The 26,629-nt window shown below is 49.0% G+C and overlaps 1 protein-coding gene across 1 annotated transcript in view; it reads left to right on the forward strand.

Moving 5' to 3' along the window:
* Positions 1–3,333: 3,333 nt before the first annotated feature.
* LOC130609289 (sodium- and chloride-dependent GABA transporter 2) overlaps positions 3,334–26,629 on the forward strand; it is a 29,569-nt gene continuing 6,273 nt past the window's right edge. Inside the window, exons 1-7 of the mRNA XM_057428109.1 lie at positions 3,334–3,571; positions 7,961–8,095; positions 8,852–8,992; positions 9,198–9,282; positions 12,628–12,760; positions 16,577–16,711; positions 25,388–25,491. Of these exons, the coding sequence (XP_057284092.1) occupies positions 3,358–3,571; positions 7,961–8,095; positions 8,852–8,992; positions 9,198–9,282; positions 12,628–12,760; positions 16,577–16,711; positions 25,388–25,491 (947 nt within the window). The 5' untranslated portion in view covers positions 3,334–3,357. The remainder of the gene's footprint in view (positions 3,572–7,960; positions 8,096–8,851; positions 8,993–9,197; positions 9,283–12,627; positions 12,761–16,576; positions 16,712–25,387; positions 25,492–26,629) is intronic.

Consider the following 26,629-nt stretch of genomic DNA (forward strand, 5'->3'; position numbering starts at 1 on the left):
TTTACACCGAACATTTGTTTTCATTTTCAACTTACTGCGTTCAGCACAGTCTTATCTCACTGGGTGGAAGTCAAATAGTTTGTTATTGATTACACTGCTTCCTATCATAGTCTATTAGTTCCTGCCAATTTGCTTGTCATCTTGTGGATAAGATTATTGCCATCAGTGCGTTGCAGTGATTGCTGGTTATCTAGGGATATTCAAGCAGCAATGCTATTGTACACAATAGTCTTGAGAATCTCTAGAAATGTTTCCTTATTCAGTCTCCTCTCTCCTTACACCAATCTGTTGCATGAGGCAAGGTATTATTTGACTTTGTTGTTTTTTAATCCCTATATCCTTACCCTAACTATTTAACAGCTACGCTATTCACTCTGAGATGGTTTCTGCACCAGGGATATTGCCTGCTTCTCACCATCTCATGTAACTCCTCCTTTGGAACATCTTCCCTGGTTTCCAGCAACCACTGGTTTGTGAACTGGAACTGATTGTTTTGTTTGGGCATCCTATTTAACTGCTACTTCTGTAGAGCAGCCCTTGGTGAATGTCCATAGTTCCTTTCCAAATGATATGCTGTGGCAATGGCCACAGGTACCATGTTTAGTTAATTATGCACTCTGGGAGGAAAAAGCATTTCCTTTTGGTTTAAATCTGAATATTTTATCAGATGCCTTTAGCTGCTGCACTGTGAGATGCAGTGAACAGTATATTCATCTTCTCTGTCTTTTCCTTATTTCCTACACCTTTGTTGTCACCCTAGGCATCTCTTCCTGAGACAAGGAGTTGTGTATTTGATCACGCTTTGGTTGAGTCCATTCCTTACCTCTGCCCACCCCTCTTCCCTTTCCCTTTTTCTCCTGCAGGAAGTCTGGTGCTGTGTGGGTACACCACAGATTAACATGGTGATGCTGCAGTTTTTGCTGCTTCATTCCTGTTGTTTTTCTAATACCTTCTCAAACCCTGTGTACACAGCTCAGGTTTTGCTGCTGCTTTTCAGACCTTATACAAGGACACTGAACCCAACAGCATGACTTTTTTGTTTCGTTTCGTTTTGTTTTCCCCCAGATATTTATCCACAGATGTAATAAAAATATTTTAAAACCTGTCCTCACTTAAATCCTTGGAGCAACTGTAACGCATCCACCATCACCACCATCCCGTTATGTTTGCCTTTTTCCAGGCCTCAAAGCACAGAACTACCTGCAGTAATGCCAAGACCTTCTATCCGAGTAGCAACAGCTAATTTCGCAGCCCAGTGCTGGTTATGCACAACTGGGGCTGTTTTTCTCCCTGCTGTGTGACTTTTGCCTGCACTCCCATTGCAGCTTCTGGCTTGGTGTTCTGGGATGGGGCAGTGCTGCTCCTGGGAAAGACCAGTGGCGAAGATCCCTCTGTGTGAGGGAAGAGAGCTTGCAACCTGCCAGCTTTCTGAATGAGGCTAGGCTGTTTTGCATCCTTAGTAAGAAGCAGCAGAGTTTAGCAGGGTTTATTTCCAGCCCAGAGCTCTGCTGCCAACCACTGCTTGTGGCCATGGCACAGCCCAGCTTGCACCCCTGGGAACTAAGGTTTGGTCTGCAAGGCAGCATCTTGCCCTGTGCCCAAGGAGAGACCCCATGATGGGAATTCAATACGAATTCATATTTCATCTCTTACCTCTTCCCAGCAGGTCTCGAGGCTTCTGCTGCAGGGGCACCTGTGTGTTGTGGTCTCCCCTTTCTCCCATGCTTTCAGGGGCAGTGTTGGGCAGGGTGAGGACGGAAAGCAGGAGCTAAGTGCTCCTGGCCCAGTAGGGAAGAGCATGGGCAGAGGCAGCGTAAGCCCTTCTGGCAGGCGGGGGGAACGAGCCCCTTTGCACTGGCCATGAAATCAGTCATGTGTAGGTTTTTGTCCAGCCCTGGGGGGTGGGGGAAGGAATGTGGGTTGGGCGAAGTCTAGGATTACACCACCGCCGAAGTTTTCCTTTCCACACTTTAAATAGCCAGCACCTTTCGGTCCTGCCTTCGTGTCTCCTGTTGGCTGCGCCCCGACAGCGGTGTCCGCAAGGTAACACCTCTGCTCCCGTTTCCTTCTTGCCCCGCTCCCCCCATACCCCCTGGGTCTGCCTGGATGAGAGGTCACGGTGCGCTTTCTGCCTGTTTAATCATTCTCTAGCGTGCAGGGGTCCTCCCAGCCCTTCCTTGTGGCTGCTGTCAAATGCCTGCCAGTGTTTCTTCTTCATGTCCGAAGTGTTTTATGGGGGAATATAATGGGGGAGGGAGAGAGGTGGAAAGTGCTGCTTTGCCCTTTTTTCCTCTCCCTGGATGCAGGAAGAGTCATTTGCTGCCAGAGCCTTTTCCTGCTCTCCTGGCAAGGGAGTTGCAGGTGGGAATGAATGGCAGCATTGGGCTGGGGCTGGGGATCAGTCTCTGCAGAGTATGAGCAGGCTTGTGGGCTGGCACTGTGCAGAGGAAGGTGCCCTCCTTGGCATGAGGTCCTCAGTGATCCCAGCTTTGGCAGTGGGTGTTGCTGGAAACCACGGTCCTCGCCCTTTGCCCTGCAGCCAGGGTGGAATCCTACCCATGAGGAACACGCTTAAGCCACCCCCAAGACTCCTAAATGGCTCCAGCAGAGGTGGTGCCACCCTTACTGCCCCAGCTGTGCACCAGCAGTCACTTGTGCTATGCCCTGGCTTTCCTGGGAGGAGAGGTGGCCTCTTGGAGGATGTTGGGGCAAAGTGGGACAACAGGACAGGGGCTCACCTACTCTGTGCTGATCTACTTCTCTTAGCAGGGATCTCTTTAGAGATTAGAGAAGCTCTTGCAGTACCAAAACTTGCTGAGAGTGGTGTTGTGGGGAGCCTCTGCAGGTAATGGGTAGATGTTTGCAGGGGCAGACCCTGGGAAATGAGACATCTCAGATGGACCCCCTCTTTTCCTGCTGTTAGGAGGACAGCGCCATTCTGAAAACTCACATTTCCTTGCAGCCTAGTAGATTGCCAGCAACTGTTGCCGCCACCAAAAAAGTTTCTCTCTTATTTCAGTTTGTCCTCTTCCCAAGTCTAAGACTTCTGTGTGTTTTGCGGCTTTCATTCCATGGTCTTCAAAACCAGACTGCAGTAAGCAGCAATAGGGGAGAAGAGAAACCCTTATAATATATATGGTCAAGTATCTGATCCCGCTCCAGCCCCAAGTCTGCTCCCTGTACCTGCCATGGTAGGAGCTCCAGCCTGGCTGAGCCACTGGGTCTTCCATGTACAGAGAGGAATGATCCAGTGTGCGTGCGTGTCCTCTCCCCGCTCTTGCCTCCTATAGCCCAAATTTCTACCTCATTGCATGGCTTCTGCTGAATGTAATGAAGGAAACTCCTTCTGAAGGTGGGATGGATTACAGAGTCCCTGGCATTGTCAGCAATGGCGAAACGGTGCCTGCATGCCCCGACATGGAAAAGGAGAAGGAGGAGGAGGATGATGACCAGACCCTGGACAGAGGGCAGTGGAACAACAAGCTGGAGTATGTCTTGTCTGTGGCTGGGGAGATCATCGGCCTGGGAAACGTCTGGCGCTTCCCCTACCTCTGCTACAAGAATGGTGGAGGTAAGTGCAGCCCCAGGGGCACCTGGCAACCTCCATCCCTCTGTGGTCCCTCTTGCCTCTGCAGCCCCCATGCCTGGCCCTGCACAGCACTAGCTCAAGCCTCCCAGCAGCACCCAAGTCATGAGTCTGAAGAGAGGATGCCAACCTGGTGCTGCCATCTGGGCCACAAGCAGGAGTTGTTTTGGTCTGGTGGGATGTGGGTAACCAAGCAGTGATGACCTAAGGTCCCTGATGGTGGTAGCTGTGTTTTCCAGCAGCGTGTGGTCCTCCTGGTGAGGTGGGCGTCCGTCTGCAGGGGGAGGCAGGAAGAGCAGGGATAGGGCTCTCTGAGCAGTGTGTCTCACCCCAGGCACTTCTTCCTTGAGGTGCACCAGCCACCTTGTACAAATAAGATTCCCAGTGGCATAGCAGGGAGTGAAATGAGAGGCCACGGGGCACTGATGGCGCTGTGAGGAACTGCAGCATTTCCTGGAGGATCAGGGACCCTCCGAGGGGCTCTCAGCTACAAGTCCTGGTCTGGTGTGTGACCATGGAGGGATGTCCCCTGGGTGCTGGAGCCAGGTGGCAGGAACAAGGCAGAGTGAAGAGGTTTTCCTTGCCTTTCAGAAGCACCATACCCTTCCTGTCCCCCTGGCATCCCCCAGAGATGGAAGCATGCGGGAGAGGGGACCCTGCCGCATGTCAGGGCTGTGAGGTGTGTGGATGGATGCTCTTTATGCAGAGAAAGGAATTGAGGCATTGGTGTTACCGCTAAGGTGCCAGCACATTGATGCTGCTCAGCAGTGATCAGTGACTGATCTCCCCAAGAGGCTGCCCTGTGGCTTGGCAGCGGAGCTAGGCTCACTTTTGCTTGCTGTGGGCTTTTGCAGGTGTTTATGGCTGCCTTTTAAGGGAGAAAACTGTCTGAAAACCTGAAAGCTCGAAGCTTCATTGGAGTTGGGCTCAATGGCATGTGGAGAGGGGGAGCTGCTCCCCTCTCTGGTGATTAATTACTAATTGGGCTCTCTGGAAGGGCTGGGGAGAGGGAACATGGTGCTTGGCTGGGAGCTGATGGGGAGTGAGCACTGGTGACCCAGGGCTGAAATCCCCTGGCTTGAGCTTAGGGTAGTCTCATGGGCCTCGCTAAACTGCATAAAAGAGGATTAACTGCTGTTTAGCTGAATTCACGCTGTGTTTTGCTTAGTGCTTGTTTCTTTTCACCAGGTGGTTGGGCATTTATTTCCCCCTTGAAAATGGAGGATTTTCCATATTTTCCTTTTCCATGGGCAACATTTCTTGGCTGATTGCTGAGCCGTGTCTGCTCCCACTGCTCCCCTCTTCCTGGGCATCATCCCATCGGAGGGAGAGGGACCCAGAAATAAGCCTGCAGCAAAGCCCCACAAAGCTGCAGAGACTATGAGGAGTTTGAAGTCTTGGGCAAATATTTAATCTCTGGTCCTTTTCCTGTGAGGCTGGAGCAAGGATGGGGCACGGGACTCCTGTGCAGAGAAGAAAGCATTTCTTGTATGACATCTCCTGGGGCATAGCAGCGCAATGAGGCTGTGCTGGACTTGAGGCTCCTTGCTGCTTTGTGGAGCCTAGCCTGCTCCAGCTTGATGTGCTGTATTAAATCCCTGCTGTATTAAATCCCAGTTTTAAGGGCTGCCAGACATTTTGTCCCATACTCCTTCAGGAAGGCTGGTCCAGGCACTTTCTTCTCTGGTGCTTCAGTAATGGGGGAGGACCTTTATTTAATTTCTAGCTCTAGGTCAGCCATGGCCAGCTTAAGACCTTTGGCACTTGTACCAGCATTACTGATCGGTTGAAACAGTCATCCAGTGGGTCAGAGCTTTCTCCCTGCTCTGAACTGTGTGTAGGCAGCAGTGACAACCTCTCTCAGCTCTTGTTCTGCTTGCCTAAATATCAGGCTCTTCCCCAAAAAGGTATCTGCAAAATCTGAGTTATGCACAGAGGGAGAGAGTCACTTTTTGGTTCTTTAAGGGTATTTCTGTGTAACAAAGGAAGGGTAGTTCCTGACTCATTTAGCACTCTGTGTCCGATGCTAAGGCCCTCTGTAGTGGAGAAAAAAGAAAAAAAAAGTTTAAAAAAGTTCGTTTTGCTGTTGTTTGCTCTTGCTTTCACCTCCTGTATCAGGGTCAGGCCCTCTCTGGGCCCCTCCGATTGGGAAATACCAGGGAAGCCTGACTGGCGGTGTGGCTGCTGCTACCGCAGCCCCTCCCCAGTGCTCCCCAGCCCAGACAGACCCTAGGGCCCACTGCTGCCCGGTCCCTCCCTGGGATCCCCTGGCTGCAGCTCAGTTAAACACAGATTGTGTATGAGAATAATATCTCTTGGAAATAGGCTCCACTTTATGGTAACGTGATTGCATGCTAGCTGGGAGCTCATAAAATCATAGACTGGTTTGTGTTGGAAGGGACCTTAAGATCATCCAGTTCCAACCCCCCTTCCAATGGGCAGGGACACCTTCCACTAGACCAGGTTGCTCAAAGCCCCCGTCTAGCCTGTCCTTGGACACTGCCAGGGATGGGGCAGCCACAGCTTCTCTGGGCAACCTGTGCCAGTGTCTCACCACCCTCATAGTGAGGAATCTTTTTCTATCATCTAATGTAAATCTGCTCTCCTTCAGTTTAAAGCCATTCCCCCTTGTCCTGTCACTACAGGCCCTTCTGAAAAGTCCCTCCCCAGACTTCCTGTAGCTTCCTTTAGGTCCTGGAAGCTGCTCTAAGATCTCTCTGGAGCCTTCTCCAGGGGGAACAAGCCCAACTCTCTCAGCCTGTCTTCTCCTGTCTCTAGGGGAGGTGCTCCAGCCCTCAGAACACCTTCATGCCCCTCCTCTGGACTGGCTTGAGCAGGTCCACATCCCTGTTGTGCTGCAGACACCAGAACTGCACACAGTGCTCCAAGTGAGGTCTCACGAGAGCAGAGTAGAGGGGCAGGATCACCTCCTTCAACCTGCTGCTCACGCTCCTTTTGATGCAGCCCAGCCCTTGGCTGGTTTCTGGGTTGCAAGCACACACTGCTGGGTCATGTTGAGCTCCTCATCAACCACCACCCCCCAGTCCTTCTCAGGGTTGCTCTCAGTCCAGCCTCTGCCCACCCTGTATTTGTGCTTGGGATGATGTTGATACAACCACTTCCCCTGCTGTTTGCCCCACCAACTTGTATTTACTGGTAAAGGGAGAACATGTGCGTAGCTGCTCATTGCTCCCCCAGGGCTGCCTTCAGCATCCCTTCAGCTGCCGTTTGCCCACAGATTGCAGCCAAGATGCTCTCCCTGTCTTTTGCTGGTTGCATTTTTTTTTTGCAAGAAGGGCAGGGCTGTGGCTCTCTACATGGCTGGGATGAGCATGAGGTAGGAATTCTGGCTGGTCTCTAAAGCTCCCCTTCCCTGTCCCTGCCTCTGTGTGCTAGCTAAGCTTTTTTAATGAAATCACTTTGGTTCTCAGTTCACTTGTGCATCAGGATTGTTATTTTTCGTACACCCCCACTGACATGCCCCCAGAGCACTTAGCACCCCCCAGGCACAGAACAGGCCTAGGCAGGGAAAACATGGTTAGTGGCTGGCTAGGTTGCCACCTCTGACCCTGCATGCCCCTCTCAGCCCACTGCTGCTATGTGCTTGGGGATAGCCTTTCCTCACCAGCTCCCCATCCTGCCCTGTGTCACTGTCTTTGCAGCAGGGCTTGAACAGCTTCAGCGATGCATGAGTGCAGCAGGGAGCATGGACCATCTTTCAGGGCTTTTTACCCTGTGCTCTGCAGGGTAAAAAGCCATTACTGCATTTAACATTAGTCTCGGGTGATCAAAAGGCTGATGCATTTTCCCTTTCTCCACCTAGTTTCATGATAGGGCTTGAACGGGAAGGCAGCCCTGGCTGCTGCCGTGATGTATATACATTACTTGCTTTTCAGTGAGCAAATGATTGAGCAAACCCACAGCCTGGGTGAAGGTGTCAGTCTTTATGTGCTCCTCAGTTCCTTGGTGTAGTCATCCATGGGCTAATCAACTTACTCAGAATAATCAATGTGAAAGGAATCACCAACACGATTAAAAGTTACAATGGCTTTACAGTAGGCTGTTCTTCTCTATTTCTATACAGCTATCGAGAACTTGTTTCACTCTTTTCTGCGCAAATAGCAGGCCTAGACACTTTCCTTTTCTCTCTGTCTTTTCCAAAAGATGAGTCTCTCATGCAATTGCATTATTCCAGGAGATGAAATATGACAAAAATCCCTTTTTCCTAGCATCCAATCTTCCTTCCTCTGCAGCCCCCATCCCTCCCATGCTGTTCCCCCTGGGAGCAACCTGCCCAGTGCCATGTTGGAGATGGCCTGACCTCAGTCACCCTACAGCACTTACTTTTTCCTATCCACTCCTTGAATCTGCTAGGTGCCTTCTTCATCCCCTACCTCATCTTCCTCTTCACCTGCGGGATCCCTGTCTTCTTCCTGGAGACGGCGCTGGGCCAGTACACCAGCCAGGGAGGGGTGACAGCCTGGCGCAGGATCTGCCCCCTCTTCGAAGGTGAGTGGGGTGAGCTTGGGGGGGTGACCACAGGAGCCCAGGGGAATGAGCAGTGATGCCTCTCCCCATGTTCCTCCACACATCCGCTGCCCACCCTTGGGGAACCCAGCATGGGAGGAACTTATAATACTCTTTTTTTAAGTCAGTGCTGTGTCATTTTCTGGAGTTTGCAGGTGGCTTAAAACCTTAGTGCTGGAAGGTGTCAGCTGCCTTAATAAATTGTTAGCATTCAGATCCGCTTCTAACACTGTTTCAGAACAGTCATCCAGCCTCGAGCCACTCACTGTGATTTCTCTGAAAGTCTCAGTTGCCTCCTCCCCGTGTACCAAAGCTTTTGGATACCCCTCCAGCACCTCTCAGAGAAGGTGTGTGGTGTTAATGTAAAAGCTCAAGCAAAAGTGAAAAGGGGTGAGGAAACAGAATAGAAAGTGAATTTTGGTAGAAGAGGTGTTACCCAGCACCGTGGCTTTCAAGCATAACCTGCCCATCCCCTGCCCAGATTCCCTCCTGTTGCCACCCTTTGACCACAGAAGTCTGTGGTGGGGCAGCAGGAAGAGGGGTTCCTTGGGGCCCCTGATGCAGCATGGTGGGCTTTGGGGAAAGGATAATGGCTTTTGTCACCCCATTGGCACCCATCTACCAGTGCAGTCAATGCAGAGCAACAGATAAATGCGTCATGTGAGCACCTCCCAAGGGGAGTCCTGTTCCCACCCCAAGGCGTGTGGGTCACCTGCCTTTGGGGTTTGCTTTCTGCAGGAATTGGCTATGCCTCCCAGGTCATCGTGGTACTGCTGAACTTCTACTACATCGTTGTCCTGGCCTGGGCCTTGTTTTATCTCTTCAGTTCGTTCACCATCGACCTCCCCTGGGGCAGCTGTGATCATGAGTGGAACACAGGTGAGTGTAGAGCTCCCTCCCAACCTTCCACTGGAGGTTTCTTACCCTGGGACTCCTTTTGTGCATCTTTGGGAACATACAGAATTTGTCTGACTCAATGTCAATGAGTGTTGATGTTGGGGATGGAAAGGGAGGTTTTTTCAGTTCATCTGGTACTGCAGCCATGGCTACTTATGCTCCCTCTCTTTTTGCACCTCTCCCGAAGGGAACTGCATGGAGCTCCAGAAGGCAAACTCGACGCTCAACGTGACCAGTGAAAATACCACCTCCCCTGTCATCGAGTTCTGGGAGTAAGTAAAGGAAAGTCCTGTACCCTCCTTTCCTCTGGGACATATCTTCCCTGGACAAGGAACAAGCCCTGCAGCAGTATGTCCTATTAACCTGTCCTTGTCAGAAGAGGAAGCTGGGCAGGTCAGAGTGAAGGCTCTCAGGGGCAGCACTATCTGTCTAGGGTAGCATTGCTGGGCTGATGGTGTTCATCATCAGCTGTGCTGGCATGTCTCAGAGCTGTCTGACTTTGTCCTCTGACGCTGTATACCTGTCCCTCTGGACCTTTTGGGCTTCTCAGTCTCACTGACCTTAGTGATGGCTAGCTGACTGTGCAAAGCCTCACCTCACTGATGCTCCATCTCCTCTGGCCCTTGATATTTCATTTATTGTCCTTCTATCCCTTATGCCTCTTCCCTTGTTCTTCATTACCAGCTCTGAACTCCCTTATACAGTTGTTTCCTCCTCAAATATAGGTGAATTGGCTGCATGTTTCTCATCCTGAAGCTTTGTTCAGACATTGCCTGGGTGCAAACCTCAACAAAATTAGTGGCACTCCCTCAGGGTACGGTAGCCATTACCCTATGGTTTTGATTACAGCTTGTGTATCTGCTGGATTATCTGTTGCTCTTGCAGTCTGCCCCATGCAGTTCTTCACATGCCTGAGGGCTGCATCCAGTGTAACCTTCTTCAGGACATGGGTGCCAAGACTATAGGTGAGAATGGGGTGAGATCTGCGTGATCCACAAAGCAGCAGCTCTGCAATGGGGTTTTTGTCTGCATATTTTGCAACCTATAATATGTTCAGCTGTTGAAGGAAAGACCTTAAAGCCCTGAGATACATTGCAGGAGTCTGTGCTGGTGATGCAGTAGGTGATGCGTTTCCTTTGAAGCCATGGTACTGTGTCATACTATCATGTTCCCAGGAGGCTCTGGCATGGTGGGTGGTGGCTTTTGTATGTGGGCTAGTCTTCATCTTAAAAATAGACAAAGAGGTGACGTTTTTACTTTAGAGTGACTAATATGCAGCTGTGCTCAGGAGAGAAGCTCCACAAAATGGAAACGAAGTGCTAGGGTCAGCTTCACGCTGAAATTTGCTTTCTCATTCTCATTATTTTCTCCCCTTGTGTTAGTTACCCTGAGGCACAGAGTAGCTTTATTTCTGGCATGAAGGCATAGGCCTGTTTGCTTGGCATCCTTCATGATCCTCAGCATCTCCTGGGAGAACAGGCCCAGTTAAGCACTGAGCCCTGGCTAAATAGACTGTGCAAGTAACCCCTCTGCTGCCACCATGGATTTCTCTTCTGCTTTTAGATGGATGGAGTGCTTTGCCCTTGCTGCCCTCAGGGTGCTGTCAGCGCATGGAGCACACAGCACCTCCAGGGCATCTCCAGCTCAGCACAGGGATGCTGTTTCTCAACCTTATATTTTGTTATTTTTCTTTATTTCATGTGTGCTCCCTGATCCCGCACTCTCCCTCTGCCTGCTGCTCACATGTGTTTAGATGGTAGTCCACCCTAGCCTGCTTTTCTTGATGCTGGCTGCTGGAAAAGCTGATGTTCCCATCACTGCTGTTCCCATCTCTGTGTTACTGGAGAATAAGCACACAGGACTAGAAACTTCCACTGTCCATTGCTTCTGATGCAGCATCTGTTCTTGCCCTTCTTGGGCGAAGAGGCGGGAGGTCATTGTTCCTTGAGACGCACTGACCTGCCAGTGGGCTGATGGCACGCTTCTGAGGCCTCTTCTGGCTGCAGTACAGTGCCCAGTTAGTTACGGTCCACAGGCACCCATCCCCACTGGTTACAGAGTCCATGTCCTCAGAAGCAGGCAAAGAACAGCAGGACAAAACGTATCTGGAGGAGCAGCCTCATTTTTCCGACCCCTCTCTCATTCCCTCAATCCTCTGCAAGGCTGTGAGGCAGGAAAGGAGGCAATGTCTTACACTGTGGTTCTTCAGGAGCACCACCTTTATTCTGGGTTAACTGCTGTGTTTTGCAGCAGGGCAGGCATTGCTGCTGGGCTCCAAGGTCCAAGGCAGTGCATGTCCCTCTCTGAATCAGGCTTGGGGCTTTGGGACTGCGCTATGGTGTTTCCATGCTCAGGTTCATCTGTGCAGTGTAGGAGATGGAGGAGGGTGAATCCTTACTTCTGTAAGTGATGGGAAGATTTTACATATGCATGACATGGAAAGCTGTTCTATGACCAGGATGAGATCATAAGACCTTAGCCAAACAAAAGTCCATATAACCCAGGATCTTATCTCCACACTGGCTGAAAGAGGATGCCCAAGGTGACATCTTCTGGCTGTGCAATGAGGATTATTGTGGCCTTGGTTGGGTCTTAGTCATGGTACGGGACGCTATGCTGCTCTGCGTCCTGAGATGAAATACGTAGCTGCTCCTAAAGACAGAAATGCACTATAGAGAAGGGGTTGTGCAGCATTGCTTTTTGAGTGGTCCTGATGGGTTCTACATGGAAAGTACAATGTGTGCTGTGAGGTTTGAAACATGTCAGAAGTGTAGGTGAACTTTGTAATGTGCATGGAAAAGTTGTGGGCAGAGCTTACGTGTCCAAGTGCTGCATGTTCTTGCAGAGAGGCCAAGACAGATGAAGGGTGGGAGGAGGACAGGAGAATCAGAATCATAGACTCATAGAATCAGCTAGGTTGGAAAAGACCTTTAAGATCATCATTATTACCCCAGGACTGCCAAGGCCACCACTAACCCATGTCACTGAGGGCCTCACCTACATGGCTTTTGAACCCCTCCAGGGATAGTGATTGCATCGCTGCCCTGGGCAGCCTGTGTCAATGCCTGAGCACCCTCTCGGAGAAGAAATTTTTCCTAATATCCAGTCTAAACCTCTCCTGGTGCAGCTTGAGGCTGTTTCCTCTTGTCCTGTAGCTTGTTACTTGGGAGAAGAGACTGACCCCCACCTCTCTCCATCCTCCTTTCAGGTAGCTGTAGAGAGTGATAAAAATCCCCCCGAGCCTTCTCTTTTCCAGACTAAACACCCCCAGTTCCCTCGCCCATTCCTCATCACACTTGTGCTACAGACCCTTCACCAGTTTTGTTCCTCTTCTCTGGACCTACTCCAGTTCCTCAATGTCTCTCTTGTAGTGAGGAGCCCAAAGCTGAACATAGGATTCGAGATGCAGCCTCACCATGCCCAGTACAGGGGAACAATCGCTGCCCTGGCTCTTGATTCTTCTGAGGTTTGCAGCTCAGACCTGAGCCTCGTTAAGAAGTCAGATCTCAGCACACTCATCAGGTGCTGTGGAGGTGTGGTGAGAACCATTGTGGTTGGGAACATTAGTGGCCAACATCAGTAACACCTGGATGTTCCTTTGCTTTCCTCCGATGCAGGAGGAGAGTGCTAAAGATTTCTGATGGCATCCAGCACTTGGGCAGCCTGCGCTGGGAGCTGGCCCTGTGTCTCCTGCTGGCATGGATCATCTGCTACTTCTGCATCTGGAAAGGGGTCAAGTCCACAGGCAAGGTGAGTCCTTGGTTCATATCCAGCCTCTTCCCTTGATCACACCTGGAATACTTGATCTGCTCACCTCTTGTACATTCAGAGAGTTCCTGGGCATCTCCTGGGAACCACCCTTTGAATAAGCTGGCAGGAGCCTGCAGGGCTCAACTTGCAGCAGGAGTGTGAGGCAGGCTCCATGTTTTGGGTAGGAAAGGATGTGAGTGCCCAGACAACTTGGAGCATTCACTTCCAAGACATATATCCCCACCTGGTCTCCCTCTGTGACCAGCCCAGGAGATCTTGCAGTCTTTCTATTTACAGGATGGTTGCATGTTCCTTCCCCTTCCACCACACTGTGAGCAAGTGTGTTTTTGCCTCTCTTGGCAAGTGCAGCTGGGAAATCTTCAAATTCATTAGATAGTAATGAAGGTAACCGATGGCTTCAAAGTCCTCTCTGCCCCTTCATCCTGGGGATCTTCTTTTTGCTTTTCATTTGTCCCACCTCTTCCTACAGTTGCTCGTAGCAACAATAGTCTCCCCACACTGGTCAACATAGAGGTATTACTTTGAATGCTTCTGGGAAGGGTTGGTGTCATTGCCCAGCTCCATCCCATGCTCCCTCTATTGCAGAGTGTGCCACTGTCATCTGCACTCACCCCATCACTTACTTTCTGCTACCACCTCCTCACCCATTCCCAGCCAGCTTTGTCTGGAGCCAGCAAGAACAGATGGAACTGAAAAGGTTTAGTATGTTATCTAAATGGTGTCTTTGCATGCTATGGGCAGGACATCATGTGCGATGGGGTGTAAATTTTAGCTGCATTCATTTCCATCAAGTTGATGGCATGAATGTTAGCAGTTTCTCCAGCTTCCAGAATGGTCTGGGATTATGAAACATGACAGGGAAATCAAGCAGCTTGTGGAGATGGTATTTTCTGGTTTCCATGGTGTAAAATTAGAAGAAAAGAGCAACTGCTTGCTGTGGTGGCCTGGTAAAAGAAAGCAGACGCAGTCTAATAACAGCAAATATGATACTAAGATATAGCAAACATAGTGTGGGAAGTGCTGAGAACAAAATCATTCTATTTTAGATACAAGTTCTAGGTTAGATGTAAGTGCTTTTTAGCAAAAAGGACTAGTGACGATGAGATCTTCTTGAAAACAGAAAACTTCTTGCAGTAAAGCAACAGTGTTCATGGGTTTATTGACCCTTTTTAAATATAAGAATGGCTGTGGGGATACAATCCCACTGTCCCACTGGGGAAGAGATATACCTTAGTCCTGGGGATTTGCCTGTGGAGGGGCAAACATCATGAACTGAAATCATAGAATCGCAGTAAGAATGGTCATCATAAGCATCATAGAATGGTTTGGGTTGGAAAGGACCTTAAGATCATCCAGTTCCAACCCCCCCTGCCATGGGCAGGGTCACCTCATACTCGACCATGCTGCCCAAGGCTCTGTTCAGCCTGGCCTTGAATACTGCCAGAGATGGAGCATTTGCCACTTCCTTGACAACCCATTCCAGTGCCTCACCAGCCTCACAGTAAAGAACTTCTTCCTTATACCAATGTAAACTTCCTCTGTTTGAGTTTTAACCCATTACCCCTTGTCCTATCACTACAGTCCCTAATGAAGTGTCCATCCCCATCATCCCTATAGGCCCCCTTCAGATACTGGAAGGCTGCTATGAGGTCTCCACACAGCCTTCTCTTCTCCAGGCTGAGCAGCCTCAATTGCAGCAGCGATTTGCATCCTCTGATGTGAGGGCTGCCCGACCCTGAGGAGCACTTGCAGATGCAGGAGGTTGTCACAGATGGAACCACTTTGCTGAGGCATGTGGATCAGATTCAAATAAAACCCTGGATGTTGTTGACCAGCATGTGACAGAACAATCACACTGATCCCAGCAAGGTTCCTAGTGATGTAGTTAGTGCTAACAATGCCTGAGAAATAAAAAGATTGGGTCTAAGCCAAGCACTGAGTAATATCTCATTAGATCCAGATGTTCCTGTTGTTAGATAGAAGTTTGGCACTCTTAATCTAGCAAAATGTTCTCCAAATTCAGGCCTCTGGTCTCAGTGCAGATGTGACTGTTGAGTGAAAAGCCTTACATGCTAGTTTGTGCAGGCTGTAAAGCACATAGGACATTACCAAAATGTGAATCCAGACCATGCCAGACAACTACCAGTTTGCATGCTAAGCTCCTGAAACTGATACTGCTCAGAGATCCAGCCAAGACTGTGCAACGTGGCATCCTGGAAGACCGTGCACTAGGGTTCAAAGGCAATGGGTTGTTTTTATGAGTTTTGTTTTTAATCTTGCCTTTATGATCTAAGAAAGATTGGACTTGCATCCTGTCGTCTTCTGAAAGAAGAATTTGGTTGTGTGATAAATACAGGGACGATTGTTAAACCCGCAGGACCTGCAGATTTGATTAACTGTCACTGTAGAGCTCTAAATCAGAGACTCCTTGAAAATTTGAGAATGAAATGAATGATGGTGTTTGCATGTGTTGAAGGATGCTGTCCCTGCATTCCTTCAGTGTTCAGAGGGATGGGATGGATGTGCTCACACAGGCATCTCTGGCAATCATGAGCTCCAGCAAGGAGTGTTTTTCACCAGCCTCTGTGGCATTACATAAGGCTGCCATGATATATAGAGCAGGGCACATTAAATACATAGAAAACCTGGAGCTGCAGACAGAGATGATAATCTACTAGTGTGTTTTTTTCAAGAATGGGCTATCTCTCAAATCCTTCTCTCCTTCCCCAGTCCAAAACTGAATCACTGAAGAGTGTGTATCTTGACTTTGGGGAGTACTCTCATTGCAGTGTCAGGTGCTTTGGATGCTTATTCAGATGGAGTACATTGGAGTAGATCCAGAAGAAAATCTCATTATGAACCACCACTCAGATTATAAGGATTACCCAGGGGCAGAGTGAAAGTGGTCGTACTGTCCAGGGAAATCATACACTTGTTCCTAGTAGGACCTCCTCCAATGCAGAAACTGCTCTAGCTGTGGCAGAGCCTGCAACCCCTGCCGGGATGATGGGCTTTAGGTGGATTTTGAAACAGTTCATTCTGGATGGATGGGCAGGTGTGAGAAATAGTTCATTTCACATCATTACATTCTGCAGTTCCTCCAGAGATGAACTTTAGCTCTCTGGAGCATAACTGCCAAAGCTAAGAAAAGAGCTGTAGGGTAGCATTCAGGTGAAGCGTGCTGATGCAAATCCTCATTCAGCACGTCCACACAGGAAAAACCTGAAGGAGCAACATTTCTTTTTTGGCCTAGCATGATACAAGAGACTGAACAGCTTTTTTTCAAGATGATCAGTAAGTCTTGAGGGTGAGGGAGCAATGCAAAAGTATTAATGACATTACTTGAATCGCTGGGGAGGTTCATGAGCCCTGGATATCAGTTTGTGTGGGAAACACAGACGTGTTGTTGTGGCACCCTTCAACAATTAGCCTCAACAGTCCTAAGAGTACCCTGGTAATCCCCAAATTGAGTTCTATATTTACCAGGAGTTGAGACCCTGGAAGGATTAGCTGATACTGGCCTGCAACATTCCCCCAAAGGATGTGGCTTCTTTGCTAGATGGACTATTTCAACTCTATTAGAGTAAGTTTGCATTACTTATGGGGCTAGGTGCTTCCTGGGTGCATTAAAATGCATTTCTTCTACCACAGGCAACAGCAGTGTGCTCAGCGGGGCAGCCTGCCCTGTCCCCTGCCCATCATCCTTGCCCAGGGGTTAGTGCTGTGCTGCCGGCCAGTGCTGTGTGCTCTGGCCTATGCTGCTCGCTGATGTTTGTCTCTCTATCCTCTTCGCAGGTGGTGTATTTCACGGCCACGTTTCCATACCTCATGCTGATTGTTCTGCTGATCAGGGGAGTCTCCCTTCCTGGGGCATCCCAGGGAATCCTCTTTTACCTTTATCCAGACATCAGTCGCCTTGGGGACCCCCAGGTAAGGTGGAGGGGGGACTGAATAGCTGAACTGTGCTTGCATGGATGCTTGTGGCTGTCCTCTCTTCCCTCCTTTTACTTTTCTCACTCTCTTTCTTCCACTTTCCTCTTTCTGTCCCTTCTTTTTCTTCTCTGTGGGCATAAGGCAGGGACTGTGATGTTGGTGTGTACTCTGACAGTCACCATGCTCTCTCGTCCTCAGACTTCACCCATTCTGTTACTGTATTTTCTAGCCTGAGTTGAGATGAGTTGCCTAGAGTACAGGGAGCAAGATTTAGCCCTTCATCGTGACCAGTGCTTGCTGTTCCCCTCATTTCACAGGGATACTCTGCTGCTTCAGAGGGTGCATGGGTACCACTGCACCGTGCCTGCAGTTTACAGTGAAGAGCCTTGCTCCTCGCATGCTTGCTCCAGCTTCCCTGGAAGCATGCAGCGTGTATGGATGATGGGAGCTGTGGCATGCTGCAGCAGCAGTCCCTGGGACCCATCCACCCTCCTTGCCCCCTGGACTTTGTTGAGAAATTCCTGCCTGTCTGATGGGAGGATCAGTGCCTGACTGCTGCTTTTAATCTCTTAGGGACAAGTTCTTCCATGTTAAATCCTGGCTCCAGCTGAGCTGCTGTACCAGCCTTTGTGTGAAGGTGTTTCCAAAGGAGATTAAAGGGTGCCTGTCTGCCTGGAAAATAGGCCAGCAAAACCCTTTGTAACCCCATTAACACTTTCTGGTCTAGCCCCAGTGCTGCCCTAGATATTAATTTTGTGAAAGGGGACACAAGTAGTGTCCCTTTGTAGACAATGGGAGAACATTGTGGGAGGAATGGTTCTGACTGATCCTGCCCCCCCAGTGGAGGAGAGGGGATCCCTGCTCCCTGTGGGTGAGGCTAGCAGCATGTCAGGGGCTGCAGTGCATCCCCGGATCGTGCCTGTGCCAGTGTGACTCTGTCAACTCAGTTTGACTTACAGCTTCCGATTTGGAGAGCTAAACACGAGTGTCCAGTTTCCAGATCCAGGCGGTCTGTTTTTTGTCATGGAAGGACTTGGAGTTCCTGCTCAGCTTTCTGGAAGTCCCTCTCTGGCCAAGGCTGAGCCTGAATGTGGGGTAAAACTCCTCATTTTACAGTGGCTGCTGCTCTCTTGCTCCCTTGGTTTGCCTCTGGACAGGAGGTGGGTAGGACAGAACGCTATCTTGGTGGGAGGGTGCAGCAAAGCTTGGAAGGCTGGTGAGGACAGGTCTGTGCTCGCAGTGTTTGCGGCTCCATTTGTGCTGATGGAGTGCAAGGCACTTCTGAAATGAAATAATGTTTTCAAAAGGTGCTAAATTCACTTATGAAAAGTCCTGTTGTTACTGTGTCACCCAGGGGACTGTATTAAACCATTTCAGGCATGGCATGGTTTTGCTGGTACTAGCTGTGTCCTTATTAGGTCTGTCCTGGCAAACTTTCCCAATTACAGCCTGAGCTTTAGAAGCACAGCTTCCTTCCAGCCTGGAAAATGCTAATGCACTGGTGGAAAGGCAAAGTAACCCTTCAGTGTGAGAGGGTGGCTTATACTAGACTGGGGGAGGAAAACTTGCTCCTCCCTCCCCAACTCCATCATTCCCTGATGAATATTTTACTTCCCTGGGAGAAAAGCAGGGATCTGTAGCAGCAGTTACCTTCCTCCAGCATGCTTTAACCATCCTGCTGAACCAGGGAGAAAGGCTTGAGGTTTCACTTGTGTTTTCCCATCAGAGATGGAAGGGTTAGTATCCCAAGCCCCACACGTGTGCTGTGCACCCCTCTCTCTGTTCAGGGACAGTGTGAGTCCTGCCAGCCTGTCGAGGCCAAGTCGATTGTAATTGATTTGTGCTCAGAGGACGATGAGCTGTAACTGTTTATCCGCAATCCTGCACTGCCTGGAAAAGTGGGAGATCCTTTAGTGCCTGGGAAGGGATCCTGGGAATTGAGACAAAATGTGAAAGATACCGTGCTTAGTGTAAACATTATGATAGGGCATCTCAAGGGGAGGTTTAACCGAAGGGCAAACAATGTGCAAGGGGACAAAATCAAATCTCTGTTAAAGTATATAAAAAAACTAGGTGAAAAGAGGGGATGAATTATTTAGCAGATTCTACCAAGGGAGCAGCAGCAGCTGAGATGTGATTAAGTGTCAGAATATCAGACTGTTGTGTGGAAATCATTGCTTTTCACCTGCCAAATGACCTTGGACAGAACTGGGAAATCCTGTCTACGAGAGCTCAGGATAGCTGATTGATGATGGTGGTCTATTCTGGCCATGAAATCCACAATGCCCTAAATCTTCCTGTGCCTTCATCTGCTAAATCTATGAAATGCTTACCATTCAAATGGTAGATAAAATTCACATGGTAGGTAGATTAGACTATACAGATAAACTGTCCAAGTCTGAATGATGAAGTCCAGTTCTGCTCAAATACAAGCAGATAACAGCAAAACCACTAAAGTGATTATCTATTTTGAACCGTAGATCCTCAACCTAAAAAAATCCCAGAAAGCAATCCCGTAGTATGTTTTTTATTTGTATAGTATTTAATATTACCATGTTAGCATGATAGCCATTGCTAGCCCCAAATTTTCACCTCCCTCCTTGATTACATTTTCTGTGCTCCAGTAAGTTCGTATTTATTTCGTAGACTGGGCTGTGTTTTAACCGAAAGGGGATCATAGAATCATAGAATAGTTAGGGTTGGAAAGGGCCTTAAGAAATCCTGGGGTTGTTCACCATTTCCGGTTTTGATCACTCCACCCTTTGCAGTTATCTTTGTGGCAATTTTGTCAGTTGTTTATTCCAGTAGATAACCCTGGAGATTTATGGATGTGATTAAGAACAGGGATGAGCAGTGTGACCCACTGGTGGGAAGCTGAAACAAGAGGAATTCAGACTAGAAATCAGGTTTAAGTGTAGGAAACCTGTAATTAGAAGAACTTTCTTCAGACACTGACACATTCTCTGTCACTTGATACTTTCATACCATGACCATTTTAATAGACGTATTTAAAGAAAGGGTGGATGGGCTTGATGAAGAAAGTGCCACCTGTGTGTTTGGATTTGCTTCAAAGAGAAGAAATGTAACGGTCTCCTTTCACTCTGGTATCAAGTCTCAAGTGATTTTAGCTATGTTTCATTAGATTTAACGAGTGAGAATGGAGGAGTTAAATTCAGCAGCCCCTGAGGACCCAGCTCTGCCCAGACTGTGCCAGGATACCCTGCCTGGTTGTGTGCAGCTAAATTCAGAGCATTTACCTTCATCCAACCTCTGCTTCTGTTGTCCCTCCATCTCTCATCTGCACTGCTTTTCACATAGCCTTTTCATTTTCTTTCACCCATTTCCCTGGTGGTTATTTCTTGGAGCAGTGTTTGCTGCTGCAGAGTCCCCACAGGTTCCTGCTTCCTGATGGATGTGGCAAGAAGGAGAAGCAAGAGTTGAAGGTGCCCCCAGCTCTTTGTGGGGCTGTCTGCTGTGCCTGTGACCAGGGAGGGAGGTGATGGGGCTCATGATTTTCACTGGAGCAGCTCTTGCTGCTGAGGCTGCGCTGAGGACAAGCCCTTTGGGCCACCCTGGGGAGGATGGGAAGTACATGCATCTTGCAGGGCTGTGACCTGGTTAACCATGGGCCCCAGAGCCACTCTGGGGAAGGGATCAGAGCCCCAGATCCTCTCCAAGTTCAAAACCCTCCTGCTGCTGCTCCACAGCCAGCAAGAGCTGCTGCTTCCCAGCAAGAGGGGAGGGCAGCCGTGGGCCTGCTAAATATTATTTGTTCCCCTTATTTATTATTTTCCCAGCAAGCCTTTAACTTGACCCTGTGTGCTCAGTCTGTGCTGTTGCCAGGCCCCTGCTTCCCCTTTCTGGAGGCGACCGTGTTTTCATGCTGGAGGGTGACCTGCTGCGCCTGTATGTGGATGCGTGTGCTGGCATGTTATGCTGGCCCCTCACACCCCGGTCCTAGAGAGGGTCTGTGAGCCCAGGCACCACTGCCTGCCCTGCCTGGGGGGCAGAGGGCAAGTATGGGGCAGCAGGAAGGGAGAGCTTGCAGCTCCTACATCGTGCTGGAGGGGCTGAGGGCTAGCATCCTCTCCTCCACCATGCTGGAGCAATGCATCTGTGTGGGGTGAGCCACAGCTGTATTTACCTTGTGATGCTTACTTCTCCTCCCACACCTCTCACCAGCCCTGCTGGGTCTGATTTCAGTGCAGACATAGCAGGGAGGCATAAAGCCATCGTTCTGTCTGCCTGCAAGCAGCAGGGTAGGGAGGACCACAAAACCTGGCTTCCCAGGCAGCAAGGAGCATCTCTCCTCCTCACATCCTGGGGCAGGCAGCTGTGCTCTTCAGGATGAACCAGAACCCTGTTTATTTTCTTGCGTGTTTAAAGAAACTCCAGCAGTAGGATGCGTAAAACATCCCTATGGGTCCACAGATTCCCCTGCGTGTGAAGGTTACATGAGGTCACTGCTCTTCGGCAGGGCATTGTGAGGCCTGGAATATGGGCACAAGGAGATTAACCAGGGAGCAAAGCCCCCACTCCCAAGGAGCCCATGGATATATTTTCTGAGCAGCTGGGGCTTGGGGTGGGAATGTGATGCTTGGCCAGTTGTAGGGTGGGCAGAAGGACTGAGAACTGCTTGTGGCATGGATTCATTCTCTGCCTCTTCTCTCAGGAGGTAAATAAGGACAAGTGAAATCATTTGCCTGGCTTGTGCAGCACGGTGGTGGGCTCCTTGCAGCAGCTTGCACTGCTGTAAGATGCGGACTGGGTCTTTGGGCTGGGGCTCGCAGGCCAGTAAGGAACGATGGAAAAAAGGCAATAATCAGGAAGTGATGCCCTGGGTGTTGTGAGTGTCTTGAGGTGAAACCCTGGCAATCAAGATCTCCCTTTTCAGCTGGGCTGAAGCCATGTGTTTGTGTGGTGCAGTGGGTGGCTGGTGGGATGTGCCAGCGCCCCAGTCTGACTTGTGAGACGTGATGCTGAGAGTGAAAGAAACGCTGGTTGAACTGCATCTCGATACTTGGGTGATTTTGACTCTTTACTTTGCTTTACACCAGCTGTGGCTCTCCACGCAGCATGTACCCACTCTGTGCTGTATCATCTTTGCTTGTTGATGGGGACAGTTTAGTGCTTCTCAACATGGCACCTGTGTTTGATGTACGGCATACACCGGGGTTCAATAACGTTTTGCTCAAATATGGCCTATATTGTTACTTGAAAGTGCTCTGGGATCTTCCTAAGGAAGGATCTGTTTCAGTACAGGGGGCTATTAAATTCCAGTGCATGTAATAAAGTGAATATTGCTGAGAAAATTAAGGGGCGCAGGAATATGTCCTCTTATAGGCCATAACCATCTCGGATAACTGCAGCTCAGGTGTGAAGGCTTTGACTAAAAGCAGAGAGTAGGCGGTTATTACAAACTGGTGTAAACAACATGTTCAAGGAAATTGAATTATGAATTAAATATACCGGGTGGCTTAGAGAACTGCAGACAGCAATCAAATCAAAATACCCCTGCTGCCAACGTGCCAGCAAAATCTGAACAGGATAAGCTTTACCAGTCTCTTTGGGAGCGGTGGCTAAAGAACAGCGGCACACTTTTATCTGCAGGGGAAAGAGAGCGCTGCCTGACCCCAGAAAGCCTCTTTAGTCAGAGTGGGAATATTAAAATAGTGAGAGGCTGTTGATCAGCAGCACAGGAGGGGAAGGGGGAGTCTTGGAAAGGCTGAAAACCCATTTCACTGAGTCATTGCACAGAGAGAAATGAGCACAGGCAGCAGGTGGGAGGGAAAGGTTTTGGTTGCTGCTTTCCAGAGTGGTCTGTGTAGCCCCTGTGAGCCCATGGGGCCAATGGGCAGTGCTTCTTATGAGAGGCTCAAGGATGAGGCTGGACCACAGACAGACTGAGGCTCCTTCCAACCCCAGTGATCCTGGAGTCCTGGGATGGGCTGCCACTGGTGGGCCAGGAGCACTCTCAGCATCAGTTGTTGCAGTCCATTGGCCCTAAGCAGTTTGGGAACTGCCCGGGGGGGATTGGCGGTTGGCAAGTGGCAAGGATGCAAAGGTGGCTTGGTCTTTTGCCCAAGAGCTGCAGTAACCTTTTAAAATGGGAAATAAAGTGCATGCAGCATAACTGGTGCTTACAGTTATGCTGACTAAATACGATCATAAGCTCTGCAAGCCAGGTTTAGCTTTATTTATAGCTGCAGTCACAGGCTGCCTTGCTTCAAAGGGAGTATACGCAAAGGTGGGTCCTGTAATCCTTGAGGTGTCAACACTTTGGGGCTGATTTCCCACACAGGCCAGTGTGCACCCAACAGTGTTGTGTTGGGCAGGGCAGGCAGTGGAGAGGGGAGCCCAGAGACCCCACGCAGGTCTCTGCTATACAGTCAAGGGTATCACTGGGCTTTAGAAATGACCCACTTCATGAGATACAAGAGCTATTGAACCTTGGTGTCTTGATATTTGGCTTCTACTATGGCTGGAAAAGCATTCATTCTTTTCCTGCCCCTGGTCTCTTGGTTGTGTGATTTATCTGATATTTAGCACTGGTTGAGTCTTTCTCCCCATAGCTTTATGCCCAGCGGAGATGCTGAATTCCTGCCTTTTTCCTGTTTCCTGGATGTTGTGAAATTCATAGGTAGTTGGTATCCTTAAGGTTAAATCTGGTTGAAAATTGTCCACTAGGTCCAGTGTTATGGCAAAGATAACGTTTTGATGGCAAAAGTCTTATCTTCACAAGTTGAACTTTAAGGGCTCCAAAATGCATGAGCAGGTGTTATTTGAGGTTGAATTTGCTGAAAAACCAAAGCTTTAGCAATGAACAGGAAAATGAAAAGCAAACCTAGGAAAACATTTCACCCCGATCTGTGCAAAAATGCTTAAATTATTGATGCAAAGGTGTCAACGGGTCCAGCGCCTTGTTGTGCCTACAAAATAGCTGAAAAACGAAGCCTATGGTTTAGGAATCAATTATAAAAAGGGCTTTGATTATGTTTTTTTTCCTAATATTTTTGAAATGCAAAAATTAACAAAAATGCAAAAATAAACCCAGCTCCCCATGCAGCTCCTCCAGAGAGAATAAAGTACACTTAAGTTAATTACTTTTATAATGTCCTAATGCCTCAAAGTAGCTGTCCCAGTCCCACCTCATCATCTCTCCCTTTCTATGCTACAAATCAGAGATTTGATCTGACTCCCTGTGAAATTGTGAGCAGAATTTCCATAGGCTGAAGAGAAGGTGGTGGGGCTGAAATTAGCCGAGTTGCTTGCAGGGCAGTCAGGGACAGCAATTTCACCCAATTGCCACACTGGCTAGGGTGAGGATTCATTCTGTGTGGCTGTCACTTGAGCTAAAACCAGAATTTCCTCCAGAAAATCACAGCCGAGGGGATCGTAACATCCCTTTGTAAGGCCCATCAGCCTAGGAATTGCTCTTCGGTAAGTATGGAAGAGGAAGAGTAGAACCATGCATTGGTGAGGGTGGCCTGAGCAGCCAGGGGTGCTTGTACAGATGTTGTCCAGCTGCCCATTTCCTCAGGACATGAGGTCTTGGCTGACCGGTACGGTTGTGATTTGGAGTCATCAAACCCACTGTGGTCCTTTCCACTGACTTCTATTCTTCTCAGAGGGCATCCTGAGGCAAGGTTGGTGTCTGTCCAAGGGCTCGCCAGCACTGCTACTCGAAGGAAGGAGGGTATAGCCAAATTGAGACTTCTCTCATTAAAGTTGTCATTAAAGAAATTCTCTTCTGCTTTTCTTTCCTGACTAGCTTCTCTTTTGTCTCTAGAATTTGGCTACCCTTCAGCATCGGTTGAATCATCATCTTACCTCTATTTTATAAACCTCTTAGGAACAAAAGTCTTAGAAAGCAGAGGGTTTAATTAATAATCTTTGTCATTGCTTCATTCCTCACTGTTAGTTCCTGCTTTTGCTGTTCTCTGCAGAGGGCAGTGGCAGTGGTTGCACTGGTGACTGCACACAGCTGGGCTTTCAGATCAAATTTGGCATTGACAAATGTCAGCCTTGGAGCATGGGGATGTATTATTGACAGTGAGAGTGAAGCAGAGTTCAGAGGTGCCTCACGGGACTAACAGCATTCTTGTAATGTTTTTAGGAGCTGTCTTTTGCAAACAGCTCTGTTTATTTCTAGTACTCCTCTCCTCCTCCCCAGTTAACTTTCTTTTAAGTTTGGGGACCTTTAAATTAGGTCTTGGAGAGAAGGGGCACTACCAGAAGTTGTATGGACCCATGGCACCCAGTGGAAGACGCTTGCCCAAATCAAGCTCCTTTCCTCTGCTAGCAGACAGTTCCTTTGTCTCTCAATGGGAAGCATTCATCTGGTCTTTTGCTGCCATGAGGCACAGTGCTCTGCATATCTGTCCAAGGAAGAAAGAGATGATGATGAAGAGCTCTGTGTTTGCAAGGGTCCTGGTGCATCACTTCCCTTTGGCACTCTTAGCACCTGCTGGGTGCTTCCCTGAGCACTGTAATTCCTGGCACTGTATAACCTGCCCCTGGAAAAGGCTTGTGTAAATGCTGGGTTTTGCTGACCTCCTCATCACTGGCCATTCTACTGGTTATGACAGCTCTGCCTCTTTGCATCCCTGCAGCGTCTGTGCTCTGCTCTGTGCTGGCCTTGTCTTCTCACCTATGTTTGCGTCTCCCTTGCAGGTCTGGATGGACGCAGGCACTCAAATCTTCTTTTCGTATGCAATTTGTCTGGGATGCCTGACAGCTCTGGGCAGCTATAACAAATACCATAACAACTGCTACAGGTAACTGGAGCATGGCTCTGCTGCCTAGAGCCTTCCCCTCCCTGAACATCAGTGTACACAGCCTGGTGAACTGCTGGAGGCTACTGGCCTTGTGAAGTGCTCTGTTTTCTGCTTCTACTCAAGGCATAAGAAAACTTTTTATTTCTCTCCCCTTTCTACCCAAGGGAACATTCTGTCCATGCCATGGATGACAATTTCCCTCTTCCACACCAGCTGAGACCCAGCAAAGTCAGATTCTCTTCACTAGCTTTGTGACCCCAGCCCACACCACAACCCCCCCAATTATGCAGTGCATGAGTAGCCATAGGAGAAGCAGAGCTGTGAGATCTAATGGCTCTAGGTCCTTTCACCTTGTGATTTATCCTTCCTAGGTTCATTTCAACCTAATGTCTTGCACAGCTGTGAGTGCTCTGGGTTCCTGTGTGCTATCTATGGCCTACATGTGAGTCTGAAAATAGGAGTTCTGTTTCTTGTGTACTCTCTCTGTGCTGGACTGCCCTTGATCAGAGATGGGCTAGGTTGCCAGGTAGAATCAGGCTGTCAAGTTGAAGTGAGCAGGTGAAAATAAACTCATTTTGCTGTAGATGCATGTGGTTGTTGCCATGGAAGGTCCAGGCAGACCACTGGCTACATGGTCTTTGCTTGGTGTCTTTCTCTTCACCTTAGAAGTTCACTCGTGTTGTAGGGAAGCCTCTTCGACAGTGGTTGGGCTGGGACGCTTCTTCCTTTTCATGTCCCTTCTCCCAGATGCAATTTTAAGAGAAAAAAATTGTAGGAAAAGAAGAAATAATGGATCTGCCTCCATGCAGCAATGGCCTATTGCATGTTCTAGAGCACTAGACCTTTTCATATCCAGTCTACATGTGTAGCACGGAGATGATGACGGGCTCCTTAGCAGCAAGATTGTAAAGAGGTTCTATAACTGCAGCTGGGAGATCCTATAGAAGAGGGAGAGATATCTGATCACACACAGACCCTTTATGCTGTTTGGCTTTGCTAGGGAATTTATTATTAATTTTGGTGTTAAACCTCCACCAGGTTGTTCCCAGGCATGGATCCAGTTCTAATGAGTTGGTCTTGTGCTCTGCAGCCTTGGTTTGCATAGGAAGACATGACCAAGTTTTAACAGGACAAAGGG

The sequence above is a fragment of the Pezoporus wallicus genome, unplaced genomic scaffold (assembly GCF_028554395.1).
Source record: "Pezoporus wallicus isolate ANWC-B61680 ecotype Strahan unplaced genomic scaffold, APGP_CSIRO_Pwel_v1 contig_2908, whole genome shotgun sequence".
Classification (NCBI taxonomy): domain Eukaryota; kingdom Metazoa; phylum Chordata; class Aves; order Psittaciformes; family Psittacidae; genus Pezoporus; species Pezoporus wallicus.